At 31.7% G+C, this 25,984-nt stretch overlaps 2 protein-coding genes across 9 annotated transcripts in view; one reads left to right on the plus strand and one right to left on the minus strand.

Moving 5' to 3' along the window:
• The window catches only part of ANKIB1 (ankyrin repeat and IBR domain containing 1), a 203,964-nt gene that overhangs the window by 123,341 nt on the left and 54,639 nt on the right, over positions 1-25,984 (minus strand). The window lies entirely within an intron of this gene.
• Positions 1-25,984, plus strand: part of KRIT1 (KRIT1 ankyrin repeat containing) — a 31,895-nt gene that overhangs the window by 1,987 nt on the left and 3,924 nt on the right. For 3 of the 6 annotated variants that reach the window (XM_072965019.1, XM_031679671.2, XM_072965018.1), the window contains 14 exons: positions 2,138-2,241; positions 3,189-3,348; positions 6,278-6,370; positions 7,733-7,862; positions 8,450-8,693; positions 8,893-9,008; positions 9,237-9,380; positions 15,019-15,175; positions 15,857-15,964; positions 17,610-17,766; positions 18,551-18,702; positions 23,906-24,072; positions 24,702-24,789; positions 25,257-25,463. In XM_072965019.1, coding sequence (XP_072821120.1) covers positions 2,140-2,241; positions 3,189-3,348; positions 6,278-6,370; positions 7,733-7,862; positions 8,450-8,693; positions 8,893-9,008; positions 9,237-9,380; positions 15,019-15,175; positions 15,857-15,964; positions 17,610-17,766; positions 18,551-18,702; positions 23,906-24,072; positions 24,702-24,789; positions 25,257-25,463 — 2,025 coding nt within the window. In that variant the 5' untranslated portion in view covers positions 2,138-2,139. Of the gene's footprint in view, positions 1-2,117; positions 2,242-3,188; positions 3,349-6,277; positions 6,371-7,732; positions 7,863-8,449; positions 8,694-8,892; positions 9,009-9,236; positions 9,381-15,018; positions 15,176-15,856; positions 15,965-17,609; positions 17,767-18,550; positions 18,703-23,905; positions 24,073-24,701; positions 24,790-25,256; positions 25,464-25,984 lie in introns of all 6 variants that reach the window. The other 3 variants (XM_072965017.1, XM_072965020.1, XM_072965021.1) reach the window with 3 other exon arrangements.

The following is a 25,984-nucleotide window of genomic DNA, read 5'->3' on the forward strand; positions in this document are numbered from 1 at the left end:
TGATTTGGTTATTTAAACTTAGCATGGATTTTAAAAGGTTGAGAAACATTGCATAAGGATGGAGGAAGGGGGAATCATTTTCTGTCTTAGGAACATCTACAGAACTTTAAGATAATGCTCCATTTTTTGGGTTTTATTCATGAAGTTACACTTTCTGATCATTGTTGGTAATTTCTGTTAGCATCTACTTTGCAAACTGGTAAATCATCTTGTCAGTTTTGTCTTTTGCTCACTAGGTTTACAATAACCATATTCATGTACTAAATCATCTTTTTTTTTTCCATTGCAAAAGGCTTTTTGAGTTTGTCCATCTGTACTTTATATAGCGAATGTTTCTTATTAAAGACATTATTGGCATGTTGTTCAACAAGACTGTCTAGCGTAGTAAAGAGATGTTGACAAACCTGCCACATGGGGGCATCTGTACACCGCATCTCTCCCCAGTCATAGTGACTAGAAAGAAATGCCCTTACATATTTTCAAATGATCCCAGGTAGGTAAAATCCCCAACTGAGAACTGCTTCCTCATAAAGGCCTCACTAGTCAGGCAGCATATTATTTATACCTAAGCATTTTCCAGAATAGAATGATCCATATAACAAAATGCCACACATTTCCTATACTTAGTCACTTAAACCCTTGTCTAAAACATGTTGCAAACTCTAGTTATACCTTTCTCTATTATTTTTGGCTCAAATTGCTCTCTTCCAGGACCTTTGCATGTGTTCCTGCCTTAGCAGTTTTGCTTGCATATATTAGTAGCTTTTCTTCTTTTCCTAACTTAAGACTTTGTTTCCTTTTTTCATGTTATTTCAAATGTTTCAAGTATGAATATTTCTTGAAAATCATTTTTTAGACTCTTTGGGAGTTTGTTAACATCAAATGGTGTAAAAACAAAATACTTACAATCCTCATGGTTTTTAAAAAAAATTATATTTGTTTATATTTTAAAAATTGATGTATGATATCAAATATTCTGGAGAAGTGGTAAGTATTATCAAATAAAGCATTTTGCTGATAGATTTTTTTTTAATATGAGTAGACCAGCACAAGAACTGATCTGCTTTAGACTGTGTTTAGAAAACTAAGAATTACTTGATTTCTTTTTCTTGTATGAGAGTTGGAGCAATAAGGAACTCATTAAATATGAACAGATCATTTTAATGCCTAATGGGCTTTAAAAAAACACTGAAGGATGTTCATTTCATTATGGCCAGGAAAGCAACTCCTTTTTTGATGTTCTTTTAGAAATTTACTGGCATATAAATGAGAGGAAGTTTTTTTTTTTTAGAATAAATAAAATATATTCAATACAAAGAGAAGTATTTTAGTCTAGCCATAAAAAAAATTAATAGTAGCAGTTAATGAGGAGATAGAACTAATCAACAACCAAGAAAGCACTTGAAATTCAGTTACTTGTTGGAAATTGCCCAACAGAGACTTAAAATTAGTCCAGGGGAAAAGTGTGCATATGTAGGTAGGGGTGTGTGTGTGTGTCTGGAAGAAAAGTTTTCAATTATCTAGGGAATTGATAAAGGAAGTGGAAAATATTCTTAAGTCATCATCAGAAAGCTTTCATCAACTAACTGAATGTTTTTGACTCTGTGATAGGCACCTCCAATGAAAATTATACAGTATACTTTAGCTCATCCAAATGTCACATATCAAAGTTCTTTCTAGAGACTGGAAAGAATGTCAATGGCAGCTACCTATTTCCAGCTTCCAAACTATTAACAATCTAACATTCACTTGCAATTTATGGAAAATAAGTGTGTATTATGCTGAATTACTATTTCAAGTCATTATTTACTTAGTATTTACAAGACATTTTATAATCGTATCACCTTTTTTTAGGTCCATAAGACCGATTCTTATGCTGTTAAGACCTATGAAAGTATGTATCCCCATTTTAAAAAACTACCTTTAATAGAAAAGGAAAAAAGGACCACAAGGTAATCTTAAATTATAAGCTAAGGTTTTCAATAGTTCAATGGTAAGATACTGTCATCTCTGACTTGCTTTTTAGGTAGTGTATATATTCTGAGATAGAAAAATCAACATTTTATTTTTTAAATTATTTTTCAAAGTGAGTGTGTCTTCTGATTTAATCTTTCAAGGGTTTCTTTGTTTTATAAAGCAATGGGAAATCCAGAAAACATAGAAGATGCGTATGTTGCTGTTATTCGTCCAAAGAATGCTGCCAGTCTCAATTCTCGGGAATACAGAGCTAAGTCATATGAAGTGAGAACAATTTACTAACATTCGATTTGCTACCATTGAATGGCATTCTCCATTATCATTTTCATTTACTTGTGAAGTATTACCATAGCTTGTAAATTCTTGTTGACAACTTTTACCTTGACAAAATAGAATTGACAATCCTAGCTCTCTGCCCATCATCATGTCTTTTTTATTGCTGCATGTTTTGACCATTTTTCTATTCATTGACACAAATAAGTTATTAGATATTTAAAGGTACTTGTTTGAGTTCTATAATTTATAACAGTTTGGTTTTTAGTACAGTTATGGAATGGCACTTAAACATTTAAAAAAATTGCAAAATTCAGCTTATTCAAAATTCCAATCTAAACATTGTTCTTTGTTATTTTCCCAAAGAACTATTTTTAACGGTTCATTTTAAAATACATTTTTACCTTTTATTAAGTTTTAGGCAATTAAGTTACTTCTCTGTAGTCCTGAATTGTATTACATATATTAGTAAACTTGATTGATACCGAAAAAAGAAAAACCCAAAACAGAATTGTTATCTTTTCTATGCAGCAGATTTCAAGCATCATAAAATACTTCTAATCTAATCTAACTTCAGCTGGCTTCTCTAGCATTTTGTTTTTATTGCTTTTGTAAGGTTAGTTATCTGAAACCTATTAAAGTGTACTGCAGGGATTCTCAGGAGGCTGCTGCTTCAACAGTTTTGGCTTACTGGTTCTCAGGCCTAGCTGCACTGTTGCATCACCTGGGGAACGTTAAAACTTCTGGTACCAGGACCCCACCCCTCAGACATTCTAATTTAATAGGTCTGAGATAAAGATAGGTATTGACACTGTTTTAAAAGCGTCCAGGTTTTTTCTAATACACAGCTAGGGTTAAGAAAGACTGCTGGCTTATTATATTCTACAGCAACTAAATTTTATTTTAAACATTTCCTAATATTATTTTTCTCATTTAAGATTTTGTTGCATGAAGTTCCTATTGAGGGACAGAAAAAAAAGAGAAAGAAGGTTTTGTTGGAAACTAAACTTCAAGGCAACAGTGAAATAACACAAGGCATATTGGATTATGTAGTAGAAACCACCAAACCAATTTCTCCTGCAAATCAGGGTATCAGAGGTAAGAAACTTTTCTTTTTAACACAGTTGGCTTTAAATGCTTGTGGAGATAGACATTTTCAAAAATATATTAAAATCAGTTTCTTTTTATGTTCCTTTCCATTTGGAAAACTTGAAAAAGACCCAGAAATTTATGTTTTTTTAAGGTGTAGCCAAACCCCTTGAAGAAGTTATTTGACTTTTCAGGTTGAAATTAAAGGACAGTAGACAATAACTCACAGCGATAAGCAGGAACAAAGAAAACCAATAAGAAAGATAAATATATAGGCCACTATTACTGTGTTTTTTCGGTAACTCCTCTTTTTGTTTCCTAAATTATTTAAAAAGCTAAATTCTTACAGCAATTAAAAAAAGAAGTTAACAATTATTTAAGTTAAAAATATTTTTGAAATATTTAAATAATTTAAAGTAAAACAAAAATTGAAAATATTTAAATTATATTGTTCAAGAGAGAGAGGAAGCCAAGGGGTGACTTGAAAACTAAAAGAAATTACAAATTACTTTTGCTAGAAGTATAGGTCCCTAGTTAAGTATCTTTTAAATTCTCTACTCCAGGATAGAGAAAACTATAAACCTCTCTCCATAACTAAGAAACAATTAAGACTTCATATATTTCAGAGAATCCTGTAAATTACTAAGTAGCAGAGGTTTTCTTCCCAGTTGATCACAGGAAGAAAATCTTTTTTAAAGAGCCAAACTGAATTGTAGAAACATTCATAAAAGGTTCAGGCACCATTTAAAATATCAGATGATGTACAGGCTATGAAACTGATTAAACAGTGATCAGTTTTCTCAGGCTGTAGCCTCAGGAGAAGCAGACAGCCAGTCAGAAATCATAGAAACTATATACTCTGGCCAGGATTCAGGCATTATAATTAAAAAGGTAAAGCTAATTTCAGTCAAATAGCAGCTGGAAACAGTTGTTGTTAGTGAGGTAAAGCATACCTCTCTGTGCGTACTTTTTTGGTTTTTTAAAGCTTATTAGTGGTTTTTTTTTTCCTGTTCATCTTTATAGAGATTGGTTGTCTAATTCATGTGTTTCACTTAAGAGACTATTTTTTGTTGCACAGATAACGCTGAATCCTGTGATTAGACTAATTGGTTATTTGGGATAGTTGTTCTCTAGAGATAAATAGGACTATAAGCCTGTTTCATAACTTTTGAAGTACCATTCACCATATTTTACCTCCCCAAATAGGTAACTTCCTCAATAGGGCCTGAAGGAGTTTTGTTGGTTGGGACTCCAAGCATTGTAACTCAAGATTACAAGAAGTTCCTGCATTAATTTATAGATCTTTGATACACATTCTGAGTCCCACAAAGAGAATCCCCTTTCTCTAATTATCAGATTGACTTTTTAATAAAATGATCTAGAAATTAATCTTAGCTAAAAAGGCAGCTATCCCCGTGAGTGATCAAGGCATGTGAAAGGCTCTCTTGAGGTGCCGCAAATTTTTCAGGCTTTTCTACTTCAGTCTTGTACTTCTCTGATAAATTTTCATTCAGACTTGTTTTACTATTGCTAAATCGTTACAGGTATCAAGATTTATTCTTAGATTGAATTCTTGAGACAAAGCGTGAACCCAGATCACATATTTGAGCTGAGGTAGACAAGTGATAATTTGCTATAAATTAGCCAAACTGTACAACTTGGTTCATTCACTCAGAAGTGGGATGGAAGTGGTATCATTGTTAACAAAAATGCTTCCTGGCTCAGAGGGCTGGGTAGTTTTTCTTAGGAGAAGTTATGAGTAGACAGGCACCCTGAAACATGTCTAGCATAATTATGCATTGTATACTTAAGACAGTGGAATGCACTATTAAATTTTCAAGCAGCTTTTATAAGGTAAAATAGAGGTTTTACATAACTAAATAGATGATTAATGAGCCATACCATATTCTGGCTATCCAATTCAATAGTTTTTCTAAATATATGAAATAATTTTATAGAGTAATACAAGTTCTTATTATAAGCATCACATGAAAATTATAAATGACTTTATAATAGCAGCTGTTGTGCCCCTTTTTGCAGTGCTATGTATAGTTTACAAAACCACACTTAACTTATTCATGAAATTCTTAAATTGGTCCTATAAATTGGTATATGGTCATTTTTATACCTGGAAAATGGAAATGCAGATTTTCACCTGCAAAAATCCAGGAGTTAGGACCGGAGCCTCATTCCTCAAGTTGTAATCAGTGGGTTTTTTTTTTTTCCCCCATGACATCTCATACTTACATATATAATTTACCAACCAGGCACTTAAACAATAGATCAGACCTGGGCTTGGGGAAACAGCAAGGCAGGAAAGATTAAGTGGGACAAGACCCCAAGCCAGACAAAAGAAATATTGCCTCTGGAATTTATTAGAATATTATTCTGTATCTAACACTTCAGGAAAACAGACTAAGAATGGTGGTTACAGTTCAGAACAATAGTTTGCAATGCAATCAGATTTTAATAAAAATGAAAATTGAGGGTGAAGGTTGAATGTTAAATGAAGAGCTACTAAAGTTTAACACTTTGCAGTTTATGTATACCACCCTCCTTGGCCAGCTTAGACTTTAGTAAAATTCTTAGCATCTACAGCCCAACTGAGTGAGGAAATATATACCTTTTGACCTTGAGGGTGCCTTGCTCTTCAGCTGCTCTGTCAGTCCTTAGTAGGACAGTTTTCCTTGCCCTGCATAGTAACTTCTCTTTTAATGAGTCAGTACTGTGAATCTATTGGTTGATTGTTCATAGAATGATTTGCATTATTATCAGAATTACCTGTTTTTATTAGTGCATATAATAAAATTGACTTTTCATTTTTTAATTCCTCTTAATGCTATCTTTAAATTTTTTTTTGAATTCTCAAAGTAATTTTAAGATTTTAAAAGGCTCTCATTTTTTTTTAATCTTTACTGACTTTTTAAAAAATGATTAGGAAAACGAGTGGTACTAATGAAGAAATTTCCTCTGGATGGGGAGAAGATGGGCAGAGAAGCAGCATTATTTATTGTTCCATCAGTTGTCAAAGGTAAAGTCTAAATTTTATCTTATGAATCTTTGTGTATCTTAGATGCTAAGTTAAAGTCTATTGAGGAACGTAAGAATTTGGATTCATAGTTACTATTGTAATACTGTTGTAAGATGCATATTTTTGTAAAAATTTATTATTTCTTTTATTAAAGTATAGTCAGTTTACAATGTTGTGTCAATTTCTGGTGTACAGCATAATGTTTCAGTCATACATGTACATACATGTATTTGTTTTCATATTCTTTTTCATTATAAGTGGCTACAAGGTTTTGAATATAGTTCCCTGTGCTATACAATAGAAACTTGTTTATCTCTTTTATATATAGTAGTTAGTATCTGCAAATGTTTAAAATTAATGAAAGATGGGGAACTTTGTTACTTAAAAATGTTTTGATTTCAAAGTAATATTCAGGCTTTTGGACTGATCAGTAATGTTTTTGTTTCTGTTTTTAAAGTAAAATAAAGAAGTGAGGAGGGAAATCATAACTGAAATGAAAAGTTTTCAGATTATAATGAGGGATTTTACAAAGACGATGCTATAGATAGAATAATATAGGTATTTATATATATTGGAAAATTAACAGATTATGATCAGGAACTATCTTGTATTTGGGTCGAGAAGGTGTCAGTCATAGCTCCAAAATACTCTGCCTAGCAATATTGGTAATATTTAAGGAATTTAGATCTAATATGAAAATTTAATTGGAGCCTTTGACATCATGGAGTAATAGAGAAAATACCGAGTTTCAGTGCATACCTTACAGTCCACTATTTTTGTGCCCTGGGAAAATCACCTCTTTAAGCCCCATCTCTTTATTTGTAAGCTAGGGATCTGTTCCTAGTTGGTTCATTCTGCTAGAAGTTGTTGATGAGGTATTAGATGTGAAAATCATTTTGGAACCCACAGAGTATTGGCCTCATGTAAGGTAATAATAAGACTGATGGTATATTAATGACCCACTGTGGACATCTCATCAGACTGCTGCTACACAATACTTAATGCATGTTTTATTAGCCAGTTCTAGCATTCCAGGTTTTTTTTTTCCCAGCCAAACTTAGGTTAAAAAGTTCAGATTTTAAATGGTACTGGAAATCTTATTAGTCAGAATTTTACAACATTGTTGAGGAAGAGAAAGAGGAAACAATTTCTGCAGTCCTCCAAGATTCTAAATCCTATATTCACCCAAATGGATAAGGTCAGAGAGCTGGCTACCACTTGAATCCAAATTTTCTAGTTCCAGATCTAGAACAGTTTATGTTATAATCAACAATTTTTTAACATACTATATATTTTAAAATAAAAAATATGCAGTCATAAACCTTTTATATGATGGCGTAATTCTTCATTTTTCTTTTTCAGATAATACTAAATATACATATACTCCAGGATGCCCAATTTTTTACTGCTTACAAGATATTATGCGAGTCTGTAGTGAATCCAGCACTCACTTTGCTGCACTTACAGCAAGAATGTTAATAGCCTTGGATAAGTAAGAACTGCCATTAAAAATATTTTTTAATAAATCAAACACATATTCATAGTAGAAATTAGCTCTGATAGATACAAATACTTTTGCAAGAAAATAATAAAATTAATAGCACATGTCTTAAGAAATAGTAAGTTTTTGAAGTATAATATAAAAATTTAAAACCCCAAAGGCAAGATTGTCCTGGTTTGGTTGCAAAATGTTAATTTTATTCTTCAAAAATGACAAAGACTGCCCTGGCTTAAATATTAAGATTTCTTTGTTATAAAACTAGATGTAGTATTGACTTCCCTTATCAGTGAAGAAGTCATTTTGCCTATCATGCCTTTGTCTTTCTGTAACAGCAAGGTGCTTCATGATTTTTGAAAGGGGTTTTTATAATTATAATGTTATATCCATATTTAAAAGTAGTTTGCTGTGTCCATTAACAAAACTTTTATGAACAGTAAATGAAGTACTTAACTAATGCTAATTAAAATTATGAAAATCTGAATGTAATATTAGAATCACATATGAGAGTTGGATAGTAGTTTAATTTTTTTTATCTTCACTTTGACCAAATACTTTTATTACCTCTTCTATTTTGCCAGGTGGTTAGATGAACGTCACACACAATCTCACTTTATTCCAGCTTTATTCCGACCATCTCCTCTTGAGCGGATAAAAACTAACGTTATAAACCCTGCATATGCTACTGAATCGGGTCAGACAGAAAACTCACTACATATGGGCTATAGTGCACTAGAAATAAAGAGTAAAATGTTAGCCCTAGAGAAAGCAGATACTTGTATTTACAACCCGTTGTTCGGATCAGATCTTCAATATACAAACCGGGTAAGAGTTGAATGAATTTTGGCTCTGATTTCAAAAGACATTTCATCTCAAACTTAATTTTTTTCCCTGAGATAAATGCATGTCTTACTAATTATAAACATTAAGATAACATCTGCACTTAACTCTGTTTATATACATTAAAGTCAAGTATCTAAAGCTCTTAAAGGGTTTTTGTTTTTGTTTTATTTTCCCTTTCTAGGTAGATAAAGTGGTAATAAATCCATACTTTGGTCTAGGAGCTCCAGACTACTCAAAAATCCAAATTCCCAAACAGGAAAAATGGCAGAGAAGCATGAGCAGTGTGACAGAAGACAAGTACTGTTTTGGTTTTAGTCCATATTGCTTTTTAAAAACTTACATTCTAATGTTAAAGTATTGTTTCAAATGATATATGCAATTAATACGCAGTGTAATCGTGGCATAGGTGATGTAGTTTACAGTTGCTTAGTGATACATAGCTTTCATAGATATGTCCCATTTGTTTCAAAACAACTTAAATTTCAACAGTGCTTTTTGTTTGTTTGTTTTGTTTTTAATGATTAGGGAACGACAGTGGGTAGATGATTTTCCTCTCCATCGAAGTGCCTGTGAAGGAGATTCAGAATTATTAAGCCGACTACTCAGCGAAAGATTTTCAGTCAACCAATTAGACAGTGACCACTGGGCACCTATTCATTATGCATGCTGGTAAATTGATGGCTTATTCTTTTCTTTTTAGAAACAGTGAATCCTTAGTTATAAATGTTAGTGCTTCTTTTCAAAGCTATCTCATTCCAGCTTTTTCTCTCTCATGTTTGCCTTATGAGCTTTCTCTTTAGTAATCTTTGATTGCTGTCTACATGCCACACCACTCAGATTTAATCTATCCCATGGGCAAAGTATCACTTGTGTTCTCAGGCATTCCCAGCTCATGCAGTAGGATAGCTAATGCCTAGCAAGTGCCACTCCACAGCACACCGTCCCTTATTCGCCTTTGTAATTTCTGTTGTTTTGTACTGGAGTTATATTTGTTTGTCCTTAAAAATTTACCTGTGTTAGCCACTTAAAATTTAACCTTGCATCATGTTAGAAAAGTGTTCCTTTAGTTTTTTGAGAAGCTATGGTATCAGAAAACACCAAAAAGTCTCCATTAGAATTAAAACCTTCCTTTTTTTTTTTTTTTTTTTTTTTTAAGATGAGGGGGATTAGCTTACCATAGGATTTGGTTTAGCTCTTTCCACCAGTTGTCCAATGTAGTTCTTGCTCTCCTACTTTTCTCACTCATCTTGGGCTGAGTTCTTAAATTTGTGTTCATAGCAGCAGCTAACTGTTTGCTATATATAGCCCATCCTCTAGAAGGGATGTTATGAAGCTATTTACCTTATTTCTTATGGGAAAGTTGATTTTGAAAATTGTTTAAATAAAATTTATTGTTCAAAGTAAACTTCTTTGGCTAGTTTAAGAAGTACCTACTTCCTGTTAATTTACTTCCTGTTAGATGTCCACAACATTTTAGCTACAAGACATTGAGCAAGTTATTTTACCTCTCTGCATCTTAGTTTATTTATCTATATGTAAAATACATTAATTAGATCATTTCCAACTCAAATTCTTTTGATTTCACTAATTCCAGTATTTGTGATCAAGTAACAAATACAGGTACTTTTAATATATATCTTTTCTCCATTAAAAATATGCTGTTTCCTTAAAATATATTCCTTTATTTAAAAAAATCCTCTTTTTTTCTGTTCCCCTAAAAATATGCTCCTTTATTTTATAAATGTATTAATTGTTTTCTCATTACAGGGTATTTTCATACTCAGATTTGGAAAGAGTTACCCTAAATCTTTAACTGAACTTAGAGCTATTTATTTACTTTTTTTTTATTGAAGTATAGTTGATTTACAATATGTTAATTCTGGTGTACAGCACAGTGATTAATTTATACATATATATTCCTTTTGATATTCTTTTTTATTATAGTCCATTACAAGTTATTAAATATAGTTCCCTGTGCTATATAGTAACCTTATTATTTATCTGTTTTATATATAACAGTATCTATAAATCCCAAACTCCTAAACTTATAGTTGTTTCTTCAGATTACTGGTAAATACCAGTAGCAGCAACAGTGCCAAAAGAAAACTCATGCTTTACTTAAGCTAAACAAGAGGAGGTAGAGAATATAGTTCAAACTCCAGGAAAGTACACTGTGGAATTGGGAAAGAAAGAGGCAGTGAATTCTAGTTTAGGAATCCCAAATTTATATTTGACTACATTGTTGTCCTTTTTGCAGCAGGGGTTTATTTTCTTTATTAAAACAATGGTAATATTTTCAACTACCTATTACATAAAAACAGAAGTATGGTATAGTATTTAATGTGCTTTGGAATGTACCTAGGTTTCAGTCCCGACTAAAACTTTTAGTTCCTAAAAGTATGACCTTTAGCAAATTATAGTCTCTAAAGATTTATGTCTTTATCTAAAAGATGAGCTTAATCATAGTGCCTTTCTTAAGATTAAAGGAGAAAATGCAAATAAATGCTTTAAAGGGTATCTGGTAGTAATAAGCACATCAAAACATGGCTGTTATTAAAGTTTTTTTTTTTAATTTGAGAATTTTGATGTCTAAATCTTAAAATTCATTAATCTGTAGTATTTTTCTTTGGAAAATCTTATTACTGCGTTACATTAAGGGAAAAAGTTTTATCCTTCAATAAAATTAATTTTCTATCAGCTGGAAATGATAACCAAATTTAATATACCAGGAGTGGTATGGGTCACCTTGCAATGTTTTTAATAAGATAGATCATTTGATGTGAATTTGAATGAAGACTGATTTTAACTAGAAAAGAACATAAATTACTTTGTCTTGGAAATGTACTCTCATTCACTAATTGGTACAAGGATTGAGAAGGGGAATACTGGACTATCTCATCAAGAGACTGGGGTTTGGAGCCTATCTTTATAAACTTAGACAAGATGTTTTATCCCTCTTGGTATGCCTTCTCATCTTAAAAGTGAGGGATTTTATTAGATCAGTGGTTCTCAAACTTTGGTGTCAGGACTCCTTTTCATACTTCAAAATTACAGGATTCCAATGAGTTTTGGTTTCTGTGATGGTGTTATTTACTGTATTAGAAGATAAAACTGAATGATATTTTAAACATTTCCTAATTCATTTTAAGATAATAATAAATATAAATTAATATAAATAACAAAGTTTTATAAAGTATACCTTATTTTCCAAAATAAAACATTAATGAGAAAAGTAGCATTGTTTTACATTCTTGCAAATCTCTTTACTGTTTAGCCTCATAGAAGACAGCTGGATTCTCACATCTGAGTCTGCCTTTAATTTGTTGCAGTTTACACATTATGTAGCTTCTAGAAAACTCCACTGTATGCTTATGAGGAAATAAGAATGAAAAGGGCATACAACATCTTAGTATCATTATGAAAATGTTTGACCTAGAGGACACCCTGAAAAGATTTCAGGGATGTTCATGGATTTCCGGATCATTCTTTTGGGACCACTTAATTAAGTCACTCCTAGGATTGCTCCAAGCCTAAAAAATTCTCATATTGATGACAGGTGCCTAAAAACTTTTCTTTACTAAAATCACCATTTTCCAAAACTATTTATGTTGGCTTTCTCCCCATGTGGGTAAACGTGTCACTCAGTAAATGTCTCACTGATATCCCATATTTCCTCACCTCTCTCAAATCAGTGTCTTCTCTGTGACAGTACTTTTAGACTTTCTATCATTGCTAGAAAGTGCTTTAGAACAATGATGATTTGGCTCCTTACACATTACTCCGTCTGATTTCATTTGGGCCTTTACTGGAGCTAGCCATCTCTTTTGTCTCATTCATCCTGTCATCTTGTCAGCCTTTTGGTCCTCCCCTGCAAGCTATTCTAAACCTTTCTATTCTTAAGCACTTAAACTCCCACTGTTTTCTTTCTCTACTTTTGTCAGATAGTTTTACCCCCTATTTTCAAAGAAAATTAAAGCCAACAGAAATGTCCTTCTTCACCCCAATCAGTTTTTGTTCCCATCTATCTCCTGTATCATAGGGTATACAAGTAAAAAATCCTTCTTTTTCTCCATTAAATTCATTTCCTCCTTTTCTGCCCTTTCTTTTTTCTCTTGTCTTCAAACATACATGGTTCTCTCCCTCCTTGAAAAGAACCTTAATTTGAACCTCCACCTTTTGCCACTATCCTGTTTCTTTCCTTCCTTTCATAGCCAGACTTCAGTAGTAAGTGGGCCACACTCATTGTTTTCTCTTTTTCACTTTTCATGAAACTTTTCTGAGTTTTTAAATCTTCTTCTGCTCTGAGGCATTTAATAATGCTGACCTCCCCTTTGTTCTAAGAACAAATTGGAGTTCAAAGGGCATGATGGAGCTATAATGAATGTCAGTACAAATGCAAGATATACTTGTTACCTTATCATTAATGTTACTATTGAAATACTAGCCTCCATTCTGTGACCTAAGCATGTGTTATAGTATGGAAACTGCTCTACTAAGATTCAGAAAACTGGATTCCATCTGGCTAATAACCATGAGACAAGTTACTTAAGTGGTTCAAACTTCACTTGTTTCATCTGTGCATCAGAAATATCTCTGCGTGCCTTATAAGTTGCTGTGAAGATTATATTAAGTAATTATATAAGAAAGTCCCTTGAAAACTTTAAAGCATCATAGAAAATGTAGTTTATATTACTTATTTTTATTATTATTCTTGAATTGCTTCCTTAGTATCTTTTCCTTTTCTGAATGAGTGTTTTTCAAGATGCATTTCATTGTTCTAAGATGTGCATATTTCTAAGAATTCTCTCAAAGATTTCATCCATTCTCCCAGCCTTAACAGTAATTCTTTTCAATTGGATGAATTTACGTATTCTCAGATAGATATCTCAAGCCTTTGCCTTCCTCCTGAGTACCAAGTCTGCATTTTCAATTGCGAGCTGAACAGTTGAGTGACTCTTTTTTGTGTGTGTGCATAAGGCAGTTTGGAGAATGCAAAGACACCACCCTTAAGGACTTTCCAGGTTGACAGAGACATATATACAAGGATAAAAATAGGTAAAATGAGAAAAGTCCCATAAAAGAGGTAAAAATAAAATGCTAAAATGTAGTGGGAATATAGAGGAGGTATATTTTAAGCTATTTAAGAGAAATAATAGAACTTAACCTAAACAAAATCAGGAGGGGGAAAAGAACATCTCAAGAACAGCAAAGAACATGAGCAAATGACTAACAGGTCATATGAATAAGAAGTGGTAGGATATAAGTGGCAGGTTCAGGGCATAGAAAACCAGAGGGTACGTGAAGGAGAAGAAAGGAGAGTTGACAGCAAGTCAGATCAGTTCTAAAGATGTGCTATTTTCCCTTCAAATGCACCATATCTAAAAGCAAATTTTCTTTCCCCTTCTACCCTTTTATTTCCAAACAATGAATTACCTTTCCACTATTTCTTCAGATTGCAGCCTGTTCTAGTCTTCCTAACCAAGTGGTGGGCTCACTATGCCTAGCACTTGCTTTGTACTCTTCCGGGTCCTTGCTTTGCTTATTCCTTTTCCCATTACCTAAAATATAAAATATTTTACCTCACCAGCATCTCTTCAGTTCCTTCATATTTAAAATCCAGTTCCAGTTATTCTTCTATCAAACACTTTCAGTACCATCTTAGACTGAAATCTTATCTTCCTTTTCCAACATTTTTAAAAGCATCAATTATATACTATTTTGATTTGACAAAAATATAGTGACTTATTTTGTTGTTATCTTCAACTGTTACTTAAATTTTACAGCATTATATAACTTATTCCATGTTTTTGTTTTCCTCTCTGTTTACGTTGTAAGCCTTTACCAGAGGAGAGATCATTTCTTTTAACATATCTTTCTGTGTCTCCCACATTGCCTAATACAGAAGTTACATGTAGAATTATGTCTTTGAGTCTATTTTGTAAATCAAAGCCAGGCCAAAATAAAAAGCAGTATTAAATTTGAGTTATTTTCTGCTTCTGAAAATATTTTTGACTAAAAATTTTATCTCCGTAATTTATAACTTTTGTATTGTATTTTGTGTCCATTCTCTATCATCTGCTCTATCTTGTATTTGAGATTATATTTTCTCCCTGTTTATGAGAAATAGAAACAGTTGAATTGAATCAGAATAATTTATAAAAAATTCCTAAGCACTGAAAACATTTACGTCACTGTCTTCATTTCTTGTTCTCTGCTCTAGAAAAATCGTAGATTTCTTTGAGGCATTGTCTAAAATTTGGATTTTTAAACATTTCAGATGACTTTCTTAGATTTTTTTTTTCAATAGGTATGGGAAAGTTGAGGCCACCCGCATATTGTTAGAGAAAGGAAAGTGCAATCCAAACCTTTTAAATGGACAACTTAGTTCTCCTCTTCATTTTGCTGCTGGAGGAGGACATGCTGAAATAGTACAGATTCTCCTGAACCATCCAGAAGTTGACAGAGTATGTTATTTTCCAGATTTTGTTTGTTTTTTAATGTTCAAACAGTGAATAAAAAGTATTGACACTAAAGTGTTCAGCTGTACACTTGAGAGGTCAGCTGAAAAACAGAAGCAAATTTCACTAACTATATAAAATAAGTAATATTTATTTATACACTTTGCTTTTGTACTTTTTTTTAGTTGTAAAATATATCTCGCATAAAATTTAAAATTTACCATTTTAGCCATTTTTAAATGTACAGATACCAGTGGCATTAAGTACATTCACATTGTTCTGCAATCATCACCACCATCCATCTCCAGAATGTACATAAAATGTAACCTCTTTTCATTTTATATTGTATTTCCTCAGAAATATCTTTAAGAAGGAAAAAGATTTTCTACCCATTTTTTGGATTTTTGTATTAACAAGTATTTTGTAAAGGGAAAAATAATAACTTTAACAAAGCTTTGTTGTCTCTATAATCAGAACTTTAAAAAACAATCATCACATTGATTAGGTCTTTGAGTCTTTCATCTTTGGTAGTTCATGTTTATTTTAAGTATAGCATTTACTAAGTATGGTTAATACTTGACAGTGATCTTTTTTGTGAAACTTGGATTGATTAAATGATGCTTTCTCTTATTCATATATTTATAATGCCTTTTTTCTTTAACCTTTCTTTTTTTCTCATATTTCTAGCACATAACAGACCAACAAGGAAGATCTCCTTTAAATATCTGTGAAGAAAATAAACAGAATAATTGGGAAGAAGCTGCAAAATTGTTGAAGGAAGCCATTAACAAACCAGTAAGAATTATCGTCATAAATACTAGTTAAAACCAACCATTGTATTTAAGTTGATAAGTAATAGAGGATCTGTGGCAAGTGTAGAAAGATGAATGTGTAAATGGCTTCTTTACTGCTTTTATAAAACCTCATGGTTAAACTTCATAGATATTAAATTTATTATCATCCCTAATATTTAGACATTTATTCTTGCATAAATCAATCGATAAATCTCTTAGTCACTTAAAATTAGTCTAATTTCCAGTGTAATCCCTATACTTGATATACTTGAAAATTACAAATTGTACGTCTGTTCATTAAAGCATCTCTCTTTACATAGGCCTTCTAAGCAATATTTTTATGTTTGTAAATAATAATACTACACATCATTTAGTAATTGAGTTTCAGCAGGTTACTTATCTATTACAGATTCATTTTCCTCAAGAAAGTGAATGGGTTAAAATTGGAGATTTCCTAGCTCTTTTATTCTGCCAGTTGAGCCTGGCCTTTTCATCTAATTATGTCCAAAATAATTAGCAGTGACATTAAGATAGAGAATAATTAACAATTAGAAAAAACTGAGTTATGCCTTAAAGTTATAGTGACAATAAAACTATTATTCTAAAAATTGTTTGAAAACTTGCAAATCAGATAAAAGAATTTATAACAACTGATAAAGGATAAAAGTTTGATACCAACAGGTATAACCCATATGTCTGAGCCTTTCCAGACATTTCCATCAATTAGACAATAAGTGTTTGTTGAGTATTTTTGTAAATTTACCACCATGAAATGCTAGGAAATTAAGTGATAAGTGATAAATAATAAATACATGACTTATGCCTTTAAAGAAAAGTACTCACACAAACATTCATATACATTTTGTCAAAACACTATTTCATGAGCACAAGACAGAAGCAAGGAAAGATAAGTGGTACGGGTACCCTTGTGTTACATATACTTCATTGCGATTTATTTTCTGATGGTATAGTTAAAACACATTTTAATTTCTCACATAATTTTCATATCTAAATGTACTAAGATAAGAGGAATTAGGGTACTTTTATCCAAACTAAACTGTCCTGGAAGTTGTTTGGAGGCATCAGTTACTTTCCATAATAAAAATGTATAGAGAATATCATTTTTCTCTGGGATTTTCTGAACTGGAGAAAAGAAACTAGCTCAAGGTCCATTGTTCCATAACTTTTATCTGCAAATTCTTCTATCACAGATTCCTCTTAGGACAAATTATTGCTGGTACACATTTCTGCATTATAATTTGTGGCCCACTGAACACATGAAGTATTTGACTAACACCAGTTTTAGTTAACCAAGTCTATATCTCTCATATGATATATACATTGTACATTAATGGCTTTAAAATGCCCTCTCAGAAGATTCTGAAGTTGAATTTTTTTTTAAAGCATTAGTTTCTCAAACTTACTTGACCATGAACTATCCAGAGGAAAACATGTTAGAAAATATAATCAAAGTAAACTTTTTTTTAAATATTGCCAGAAGATTCTCACTTGAAGCAGTTTTTCTGATATTTTCTATATTAGAAAGCTATAATAAAGCAAATGAAGTTGAAATTAAAGCATTTTGTTGGATTGGGATGTATAATTTCTAACCAGGTTGCATAATTTATTATAATTTTTTGTCCTAGTATGAAAAAGTTAGAATATACAGAATGGATGGATCATACCGTTCTGTTGAACTGAAGCATGGAAATAATACCACGGTGCAACAGATAATGGAAGGAATGCGTCTCTCTCAAGAAACACAGCAGTATTTCACTATTTGGATCTGTTCAGAAAATCTCAGTAAGAAACTTATTATTCTGTTGTATAAACCTGATTATTCCTTTTTGAGAGTGCGTTGGTAAACTTAAGTATAGGATCAGTTATTAATGACTTTTAAATTTTCAGGTGCTACAATGCTCTTTTTTTATATAAATTATGTTCAGACTGCTGAAACAGGTAAGCCTCTATTTCCTCACCACCCCCCTTAATTCATACAATTTTGAAGTGGTAAAACCCAAAACATTTTTTCTTTGGCAATAGAATTTGATTTGAAATACTATTAAATACAGCGTACATCCAACTTGCCCTTATTTTTAGTGCTTACTTCATCTCAAAATAATAAAACTGTTCTTTTTTTATACTAGTTTTCTATCAGATCTTTTTATTTAAAATTAATCTAATATCACTATAGATTTGTCTCTCAAAGTATTGCAAGTCCTTAAGGTATTTCACTGAGATTATTGTGGTTAGTTATGTAGTGATTTAACTGTATTTTTTTTAAACTCCAAATTCTACTGATTGTATCATAGTGAAATAGGCTATCATGGAATTAAGGATCTAAATACATTTGATGATTTTTATTCATTATAAGAATTCTCAGAATTTTTATAGTCTTAAAAACAAAAGCAATTAATTTCAAATTGGATAGTAATATTGAGTAAAGTCAATGTTGATTTAAATCTAGACCTTTAACTTATGTGTGTGTTAATACTTAAGTGCAGAGAGTTTAATATGAAGTTTCTATGTGTTGATATAATTGACTCACTTTTACATTATCATTTATAAAAGGAAATATGTTTTTCAGGCCTCCAACTCAAGCCTTATCATAAACCACTGCAACATGTTCGTGACTGGCCAGAAATACTTGCTGAATTGACTAATCTGGATCCCCAAAGGGAAACACCACAGCTTTTCCTGAGAAGAGATGTGAGACTTCCTTTGGAAGTTGAGAAAAAGGTTTGCTTCAAAATCTTATTTACAGTCATTTAAATGTTAAGGATCTACTGGGTTCCTGTTATAAGCACTAGAGGTAGAAATTGTGCTCTTTCCTTACAGAGGGTTTATTTCTATTTTTCTGTTCAATCCTCACATCACTATTGTAAGTGGTAGAGTTTGAGTCATTCTACTTACAAAGCCCCTGGTTGGTTTTTCCATGTCCACCTCTAATGTCTTAAAATAGAAAAGAAATGGAGAATCCATCCTAAAGAGAATTACCAGTCAGATGGGAAACAGATCATACAGAAAAAAAATTTAAGAGTAGAAAGGGAGTACAGTGTCAAAGAAACTTAATAAAGGGCTAATTAGTTGTGTAAATTTCAAAGGCACAAACATTGAACAGGATAAAAAATACATTTTGGATAGAGAAGATTATATTTACAAAGGGGACATAAAAAAGTTACTCTCAACAGTTAATAGATAGCTGTTTTGACTCAGCAGAGAAGAATACAGATAGTAAAAAATGAGAATGAAGTTTACTTGTGATTTTTTAAAAAGTCTGTCCCCAAAAAGTATGTTTGGATTTGAATTACTGTAAATGTTAGAGGAGAGGTGAGATAATGCCATCTGAAGGATGAATAGACAGAGAAGAACCCTAAGGGAGATATTACAAGTTAAACTAGGTGATAGTCTAAATACAGTGGTAGCTGTGAATATTGGGAGGAAAGAAAAGCTCCAAGGTCCCGTAACTTTAGTGAAAAAATATATATACAATGCATTTCCTCATTCTTTCTTCAAGGAAATATTAAATGGACAAGATTAAGCAAATTTCAGCAAATGAAAATTTCAATGACCTTGTCCAAACTTGGCAAAGTTTTGGGCCTGACTATTCTTAGTATCCCTCTTATCAAACTAAAAGTAGATTTGATCCTCTCAGCCAAATATGCTGGGAGTTACATATAATTTGCAGGAAGTCTACCAAAAGCAATGATCTTGATTACACAAAAAATGTTTTAGAATCACATAAACATAATGAAGGAAAAAAACACACATGATTATCTCAGTTGACACAGGAAAGGCATTTGACAAAATCCAACACCTTTTCATGATAAAACTCTCAGAAAACTAGGAATAAATGGTAATTTCTTCAATATGATAAATGGCATTTATGAAAACCCACAGCTAACATACTCAATAGAAGGACTGAAAAATTTCCTCTTAAGATTAGGAGCAAGACAAGAATGCTCCCTTTCACTACTGCTGTTGAACATAAAAGTTCTCACCAGAGCAATTAGCTGCCACCACTCCTGGCAAAAAAAAAAAAAAAAAGAAGAAAGAAAAGGCATCTAAATTAGAAAGGAAAAAGTAAAACTGTCTGTTTTACATGATCCTATATATAGGAAATTCCAAAGAATCCACAAGAAAGCTACTAGAGCTTAAAGTTGCATGGTACAAAGTCAACACACAAAGATCAGTTGTTACATACCAGCAACGGGGAGGGTATAGCTCAGTGGTAGAATACGTGCTTAGCATGCATGAGGTCCTGGGTTCAATCCCCAGTACTTCCATTAAAATAAGTAAATAAAACCTAATTATCTCCCTCACTGCAAAATAAATAAATGAATAAATATATACCAGCAACAAACATTACAAAAAAAGGAAATTAAGAAATCCATTAAAATAGCTTCTAAAAGAATAAAATACCTCAGAATAAATTGAACAAAAGAAATGTAAGACTTGTAAACTGAAAATTACAAAAACATTGCTGAAGGAAATTAAAGGAGACCTAAGTAGCTGAAAAGATATCCCATGTTCAAGAATTATTCAAGAATTGTTCAAGGATAAGATTTAATGTTAAGATATCAATGCAAGCTAAGTGATCTACCGATACAACACAGTTTCCTGACAATAGACTTATAATGGGAAGGGCAATCCCCAGAGGGCCTTGAATAGCCAAACAATCTTGAAAAAGAAGAATAAAGTTGAGGGATTCACATTTCCCAATTTCTTACTTACTACAAAGCCACAGTAATCCAAACAATTTGACATCAGTATAATGGTAGACACAGACCAGTGGAATACAATTAGGAGTCCTGAAATAAACCCATATATCAATGCCAACTGCTTTTTGACAAGGATGCTAAGTTCATCCATTGAAGAAAGAATAGTCTCTTCAGCAGATGATACTGGGACAACTGGAAATTCACATGCAAAAGTATGAGACTGGACCCTGATCTTAACACTTATATACAAAGATTAACTGAATGTATCAACAATCTAAATATTAAAGCTGAAAGCATAAAACTCTTAGAACAAAAAATATCATGACCTTAGATTTGGCCGTGGAGTTTTAGATATGATACCAAAAACATGAGTAACAAAAGAAAAAACAGATAAGTTGGACTTCATCAAAATTAAAAACATTTGTAAATCAAGGGACATTATCAAGAAAAAAAAAGACGACCTACAGAATGGGAGAAAATATTTGCAAGTCATATATCTGGTAAGTGTTTACTATCCAAAATATATTAAGAACTACAACTCAACAACAAAAAGACAACCCAATTAAATTGGGTAAAGGACTTAAGTAACATATCTCCAATAAAGATATAAAAGTAGCCAACAAACACATGAGAAGACGCTCAACATAGTAAGTCATTAAGGAAATGCAAATCAAAACACTGTAAGAAACCGCTTCACATCTACTAGGATGGCTATAATAATAAACTTTTGTAAAGGAGAATGATGAGTGTTGATGAGGATGTAAAGAAATTGGAACCCTGTACATTTCAGGTGGGAGTGTAACTTTGGACAGCCACTGTGGAAAATAGTTGAGTGGTTCTTCAAAAAATTAGACATAGAAATACCATATGATCCAGCAATTGCAATCCTAGGTATATACCTGAAGGAAATAAGAACTCAAACATATACCTGTATGCCAACTTTCATGACAGCATTATTCACAATATCGAAAATGGTGGACAAAAACTAAGTATTTACCAATAGATAAATGGATAAAGAAAATGTAGTATATACATACAATGGACTATTATTCAGCCATAAAGAGGAGTGGAGTTCTGATACATGTCATAAAATGGATGAATTCTGAAAACATGCTAAGTAAAATAAACTAGACACAAAAGGACAAATATTGTATGATTCTACTTATGTTAAATAAACAGGCAAATTAATAAAGTATATTAGTGGTTGCCACAGGTGTGGTGGTAAGGAGAGAATGAGGACTTAATGGTTACAGAGTTTCTTTCAGGTGATGAAAATGTTGTGGGAATGGTGGTGATGGTTCACAATGTTTCGAACGTAATTAATGCCACTAAATTGTACACCTAAGTGATTAAAATGATAATTTTTCTGTTACACAGTTCTTAAACTATATTAGGTCTATGAAATCTATCAATAATCTAAGTATACTCAGTCTGTCTTCCTTCTCCACCTAAGTAATAGTTTAAAAGTTGGCTGGGAGCAAAAGCAATAATACTACTACTTGGATATTAAATTAATTGCTTATTACAAATAATGTAAAGTGTGCTCAAGTGAAAAAGAAGCAAGGCTTATTGAGTACTTAAGGTAAATTAGAATATGATGATCATCTGATAAAGTGGTTGTGCTCTATACTCATTGTGAAATTGAGAAGTACCTATTTGTACCATCTGAAACACAGAAGAATTGCATTTTTTGATTAGGATTATTCTTTTAGGATGAAAAGAGCCTGCTTTCATTTAAAAAGAACAATTGTTGACTGATATGCATTGAACACACTATTAGGAATTATAACTGTTCTCTACTAAAACTCTTCAAATTCACTAAGTCAATTTTTATTAGAAAAATGTTTTCTTTCATTTTTTCCTCAACATTTATTTTGAGAATTAAGAACCCATAGGAAAGTTGAAAAGGTAATAAAAGTCACACCTTATACCATTCATTAAATTCAGTAATTCTTAACATTTTTACTACATTTACGTCATCTTTCCTCTTTGTGAACCATTTAAAATTGAGCTACAGACATCATGGTACTTCTTCCCTATATATTCTAACATAGAACAAGGACGTACCTATGTACTACAATACCATTTCAACCTAATAAAATTAATATTTTCATAATACCATCTACTGTCAGTCCCATATTCAGATTGCCCCCAACTTTTCAAATTCTCTTCTAACTCCCATCCTTAGGATCTAGTCAAGGTTCATGCTTTGTATTTGACTGCTATCTCTTTAGTCTCTTTTAATCTAGAACAATCCCCTTTTTCCCTGTGAAATTTTGTTTCAATTTTTTTAATATTATATGGAGTACTATATGATTTTAGTTAGTATGTCAAGAATAATTTTTATCATAAGGAATTTGGGTCATTTTGAATCATATTTGGAAATACTTTAAGTATTCATTCAGAAACTCTATAGTGATTTTTTCCAAGTAGAAGTACATTCTGTAGCTTAGCATTTTTCAATCTTTGTTAATCTTATCAGATAAAGTGAAAATTTAAAGTTTTTAAAACTTAAAAAAACTTGTGTGCTCCTTTAGTGTTATTTGAAAGTACAAAGTATTTTTTAGTCGAATAAAAAATGTTAAGCTTTTTTCAAACTTCATGTACCTTCTGGGAATTGACACACTTCCTTTTCTCTATTTTGGAGTTTACTACTATATTGTGTGAAGCATAGAAAATAGAAAAATGTTTGAGGAATATAAAGAATTTAAGTGAAATTGTGCTACAAATTATCCATACTTATATCCATAAACTGATTATAATTTTAGTGGACTATAAATCAGAGGCTAGCAAACTGTGGCCTGTTGCCATATATGACCTGTTGCCTATTTTTATATATCCTGGAAGCTGTTAATGATTGAGAAAATTCAAAAGAATATTATTTCATGTCATGTGAACATTTTATGAAGTTCGGTTTTCGGTATCAATATAAAAAGTTTTAGTAGAAGTGAACCACACCAATTTGTTGATGTATTGTCTTTGGCTGCTTTTGTGCTACAATAGCAGAGTTTAGTAGTTTCGACAGAAACTATATGACTTACAAAGCTTAAAATATTACTGACTTGGTGTTAACAGAAAAAATGTGTCAGCCTCTGCTTTAAAGCAGTAACAGCTCATTTATATGGAAATATGTAGCTTTTGCTTTTTTGTATTAGTGATAGTTGCACATTTGTAACAGGAAATTGTGGCCTAATAACCAAATTATACTTTTTTTTTTTAAGATTGAAGACCCATTAGCTATTCTTATTCTCTTTGATGAAGCCAGATATAATTTATTGAAGGGCTTTTATACAGCTCCTGATGCTAAACTGATAACATTGGCAAGTCTACTGCTGCAAATAGTTTATGGAAATTATGAGAGTAAGAAACACAAGCAAGGTTTCCTAAAGTAAGTATTTAATACAATTTGTGGTCCTGTGCTACACTGAAGATTCAGTTTAACCAAGAACATTTAGAAATATGTTATAAAGAAATATTTAGACAATGCTTTGGATTTAAATATAAGGCATGGAATAGGGGGTGGGAAACTACGGTAAAGCATTCTTTAAGTTATACTCTCTCCAGTTATTTTTCTTACATTTGACTATAGTTTGATATGCCTTATACTTGTTAACTTTATCTTTCTTTACTATATGCTTATTTAAATAAGTTTACTAAAACCTGACTTGGATAAGTAGCAGAAAAAAAATGTTAAGGCAGATGCATTTCAGAATCTCACCACAAAAACTAGTTCATGTTTCATGTTGACAGAAAATACTGAGGTTTTAGCACATTTAAAGTTTGTTTATTGTAGTTTTCAATTTTCAAAAATATTTTGTGGTTTCGGAAACAAGAAATATTTCTCTAAACTGAACAATGTTAGGATGGTGACTTTACTTAAAATGCTTAGAGTTCTCTGATATTTTACAATATAGTATTTTTCAGTTCAAAAATCATGCCATTTTATATCTAAGTGATTACATTACTTAAGCTACTAAAGATGATTTATTTAAAAGATGTTGGCATATTTGCTTACAGTGAAGAAAATCTAAAATCCATTGTACCCATTACCAAACTGAAAAGTAAGGCACCTCACTGGACAAACCGAATACTTCATGAATACAAGGTAAGCTGTTAAATAAAAAGACATTTTATAGCCTATTTGAAATTTTGTTAGTATTAATATGTTTTAAACAAAACTATATTAAATTTATAGTCCTGAAATAAAAAGTGGACCTTCTAGTTTGCATGCCTGAAAAGGAAAGTAGCAAGATATTTTTATTTTTACTAATGTAGAATCTTTTACTGAATAGCTTCTATATGCTAGATACTGTGAAAAACATGATTATCTTTATTCATGAGGCACTTAAAAATGTAATAGACTAGACAGACAATATTTTTAGACCTTGATATTTTTTCCTTTCTATTTTTAATGTAAGATCTCAAAAGAGAAATTGCTCTTGGGACAGTGTGGAACAATTTTATTCTTCTTTGGGGTAACCTTGATTTTAGAAACTGCTTAGTTGATCTTTTTGGATTATCAAAGGGACATTTTCCTTTCACATCTCTTTATTTCACTTTATTTGTTTTTAGAATCTTAGTACAAGTGAAGGTGTCAGTAAAGAAATGCATCACCTTCAGCGCATGTTCTTACAGAACTGTTGGGAAATTCCTACATATGGAGCAGCTTTTTTCACAGGACAGATATTTACAAAGGCAAGCCCCAGTAATCATAAAGTCATCCCTGTGTACGTAGGCGTGAATATAAAAGGACTTCATCTTCTCAACATGGAAACTAAGGTAGATTTTCAGCTGTTTCTGACTAGTCACATTATATAATATTTAAAATAACAGTAATAGCCTACATGAAAACTCTAGAAATGACATAAATAGAGGACTGTTCATTATAATTTCATTTATAATGGCAAAGAATAGGGGGTGAAAATGAAATGATTATCAATAGGGAGTTAACATGTTAATTATAGTACCTTTCCACATTGAAATACCTTGTAGCCATATAGAAGAATGAAGCATATTTTTGTGTAGGATGATTTCTAAGGTATATTTGGAGAAAAAAACAGATGCTGAACCATATGTAAATGCTACCATTAATATAAAAATGGGTGGAAATGGGTATTTATCCAAAGAAAACAAAAACACTAACTCAACAAGATATATGCACCTCCATGTTCATTGCAACATATTTACAGTGGCCAAGATGTCAAAACAACTTAAATGTCCATCAGTGGATGAATAAAGAAAATGTGATAGATACATACACACACACACAGGAATATTATTCAGCCATTAAAAAGAATGAA

This window comes from Vicugna pacos, chromosome 7 (assembly GCF_048564905.1).
Source record: "Vicugna pacos chromosome 7, VicPac4, whole genome shotgun sequence".
Lineage (NCBI taxonomy): Eukaryota > Metazoa > Chordata > Mammalia > Artiodactyla > Camelidae > Vicugna > Vicugna pacos.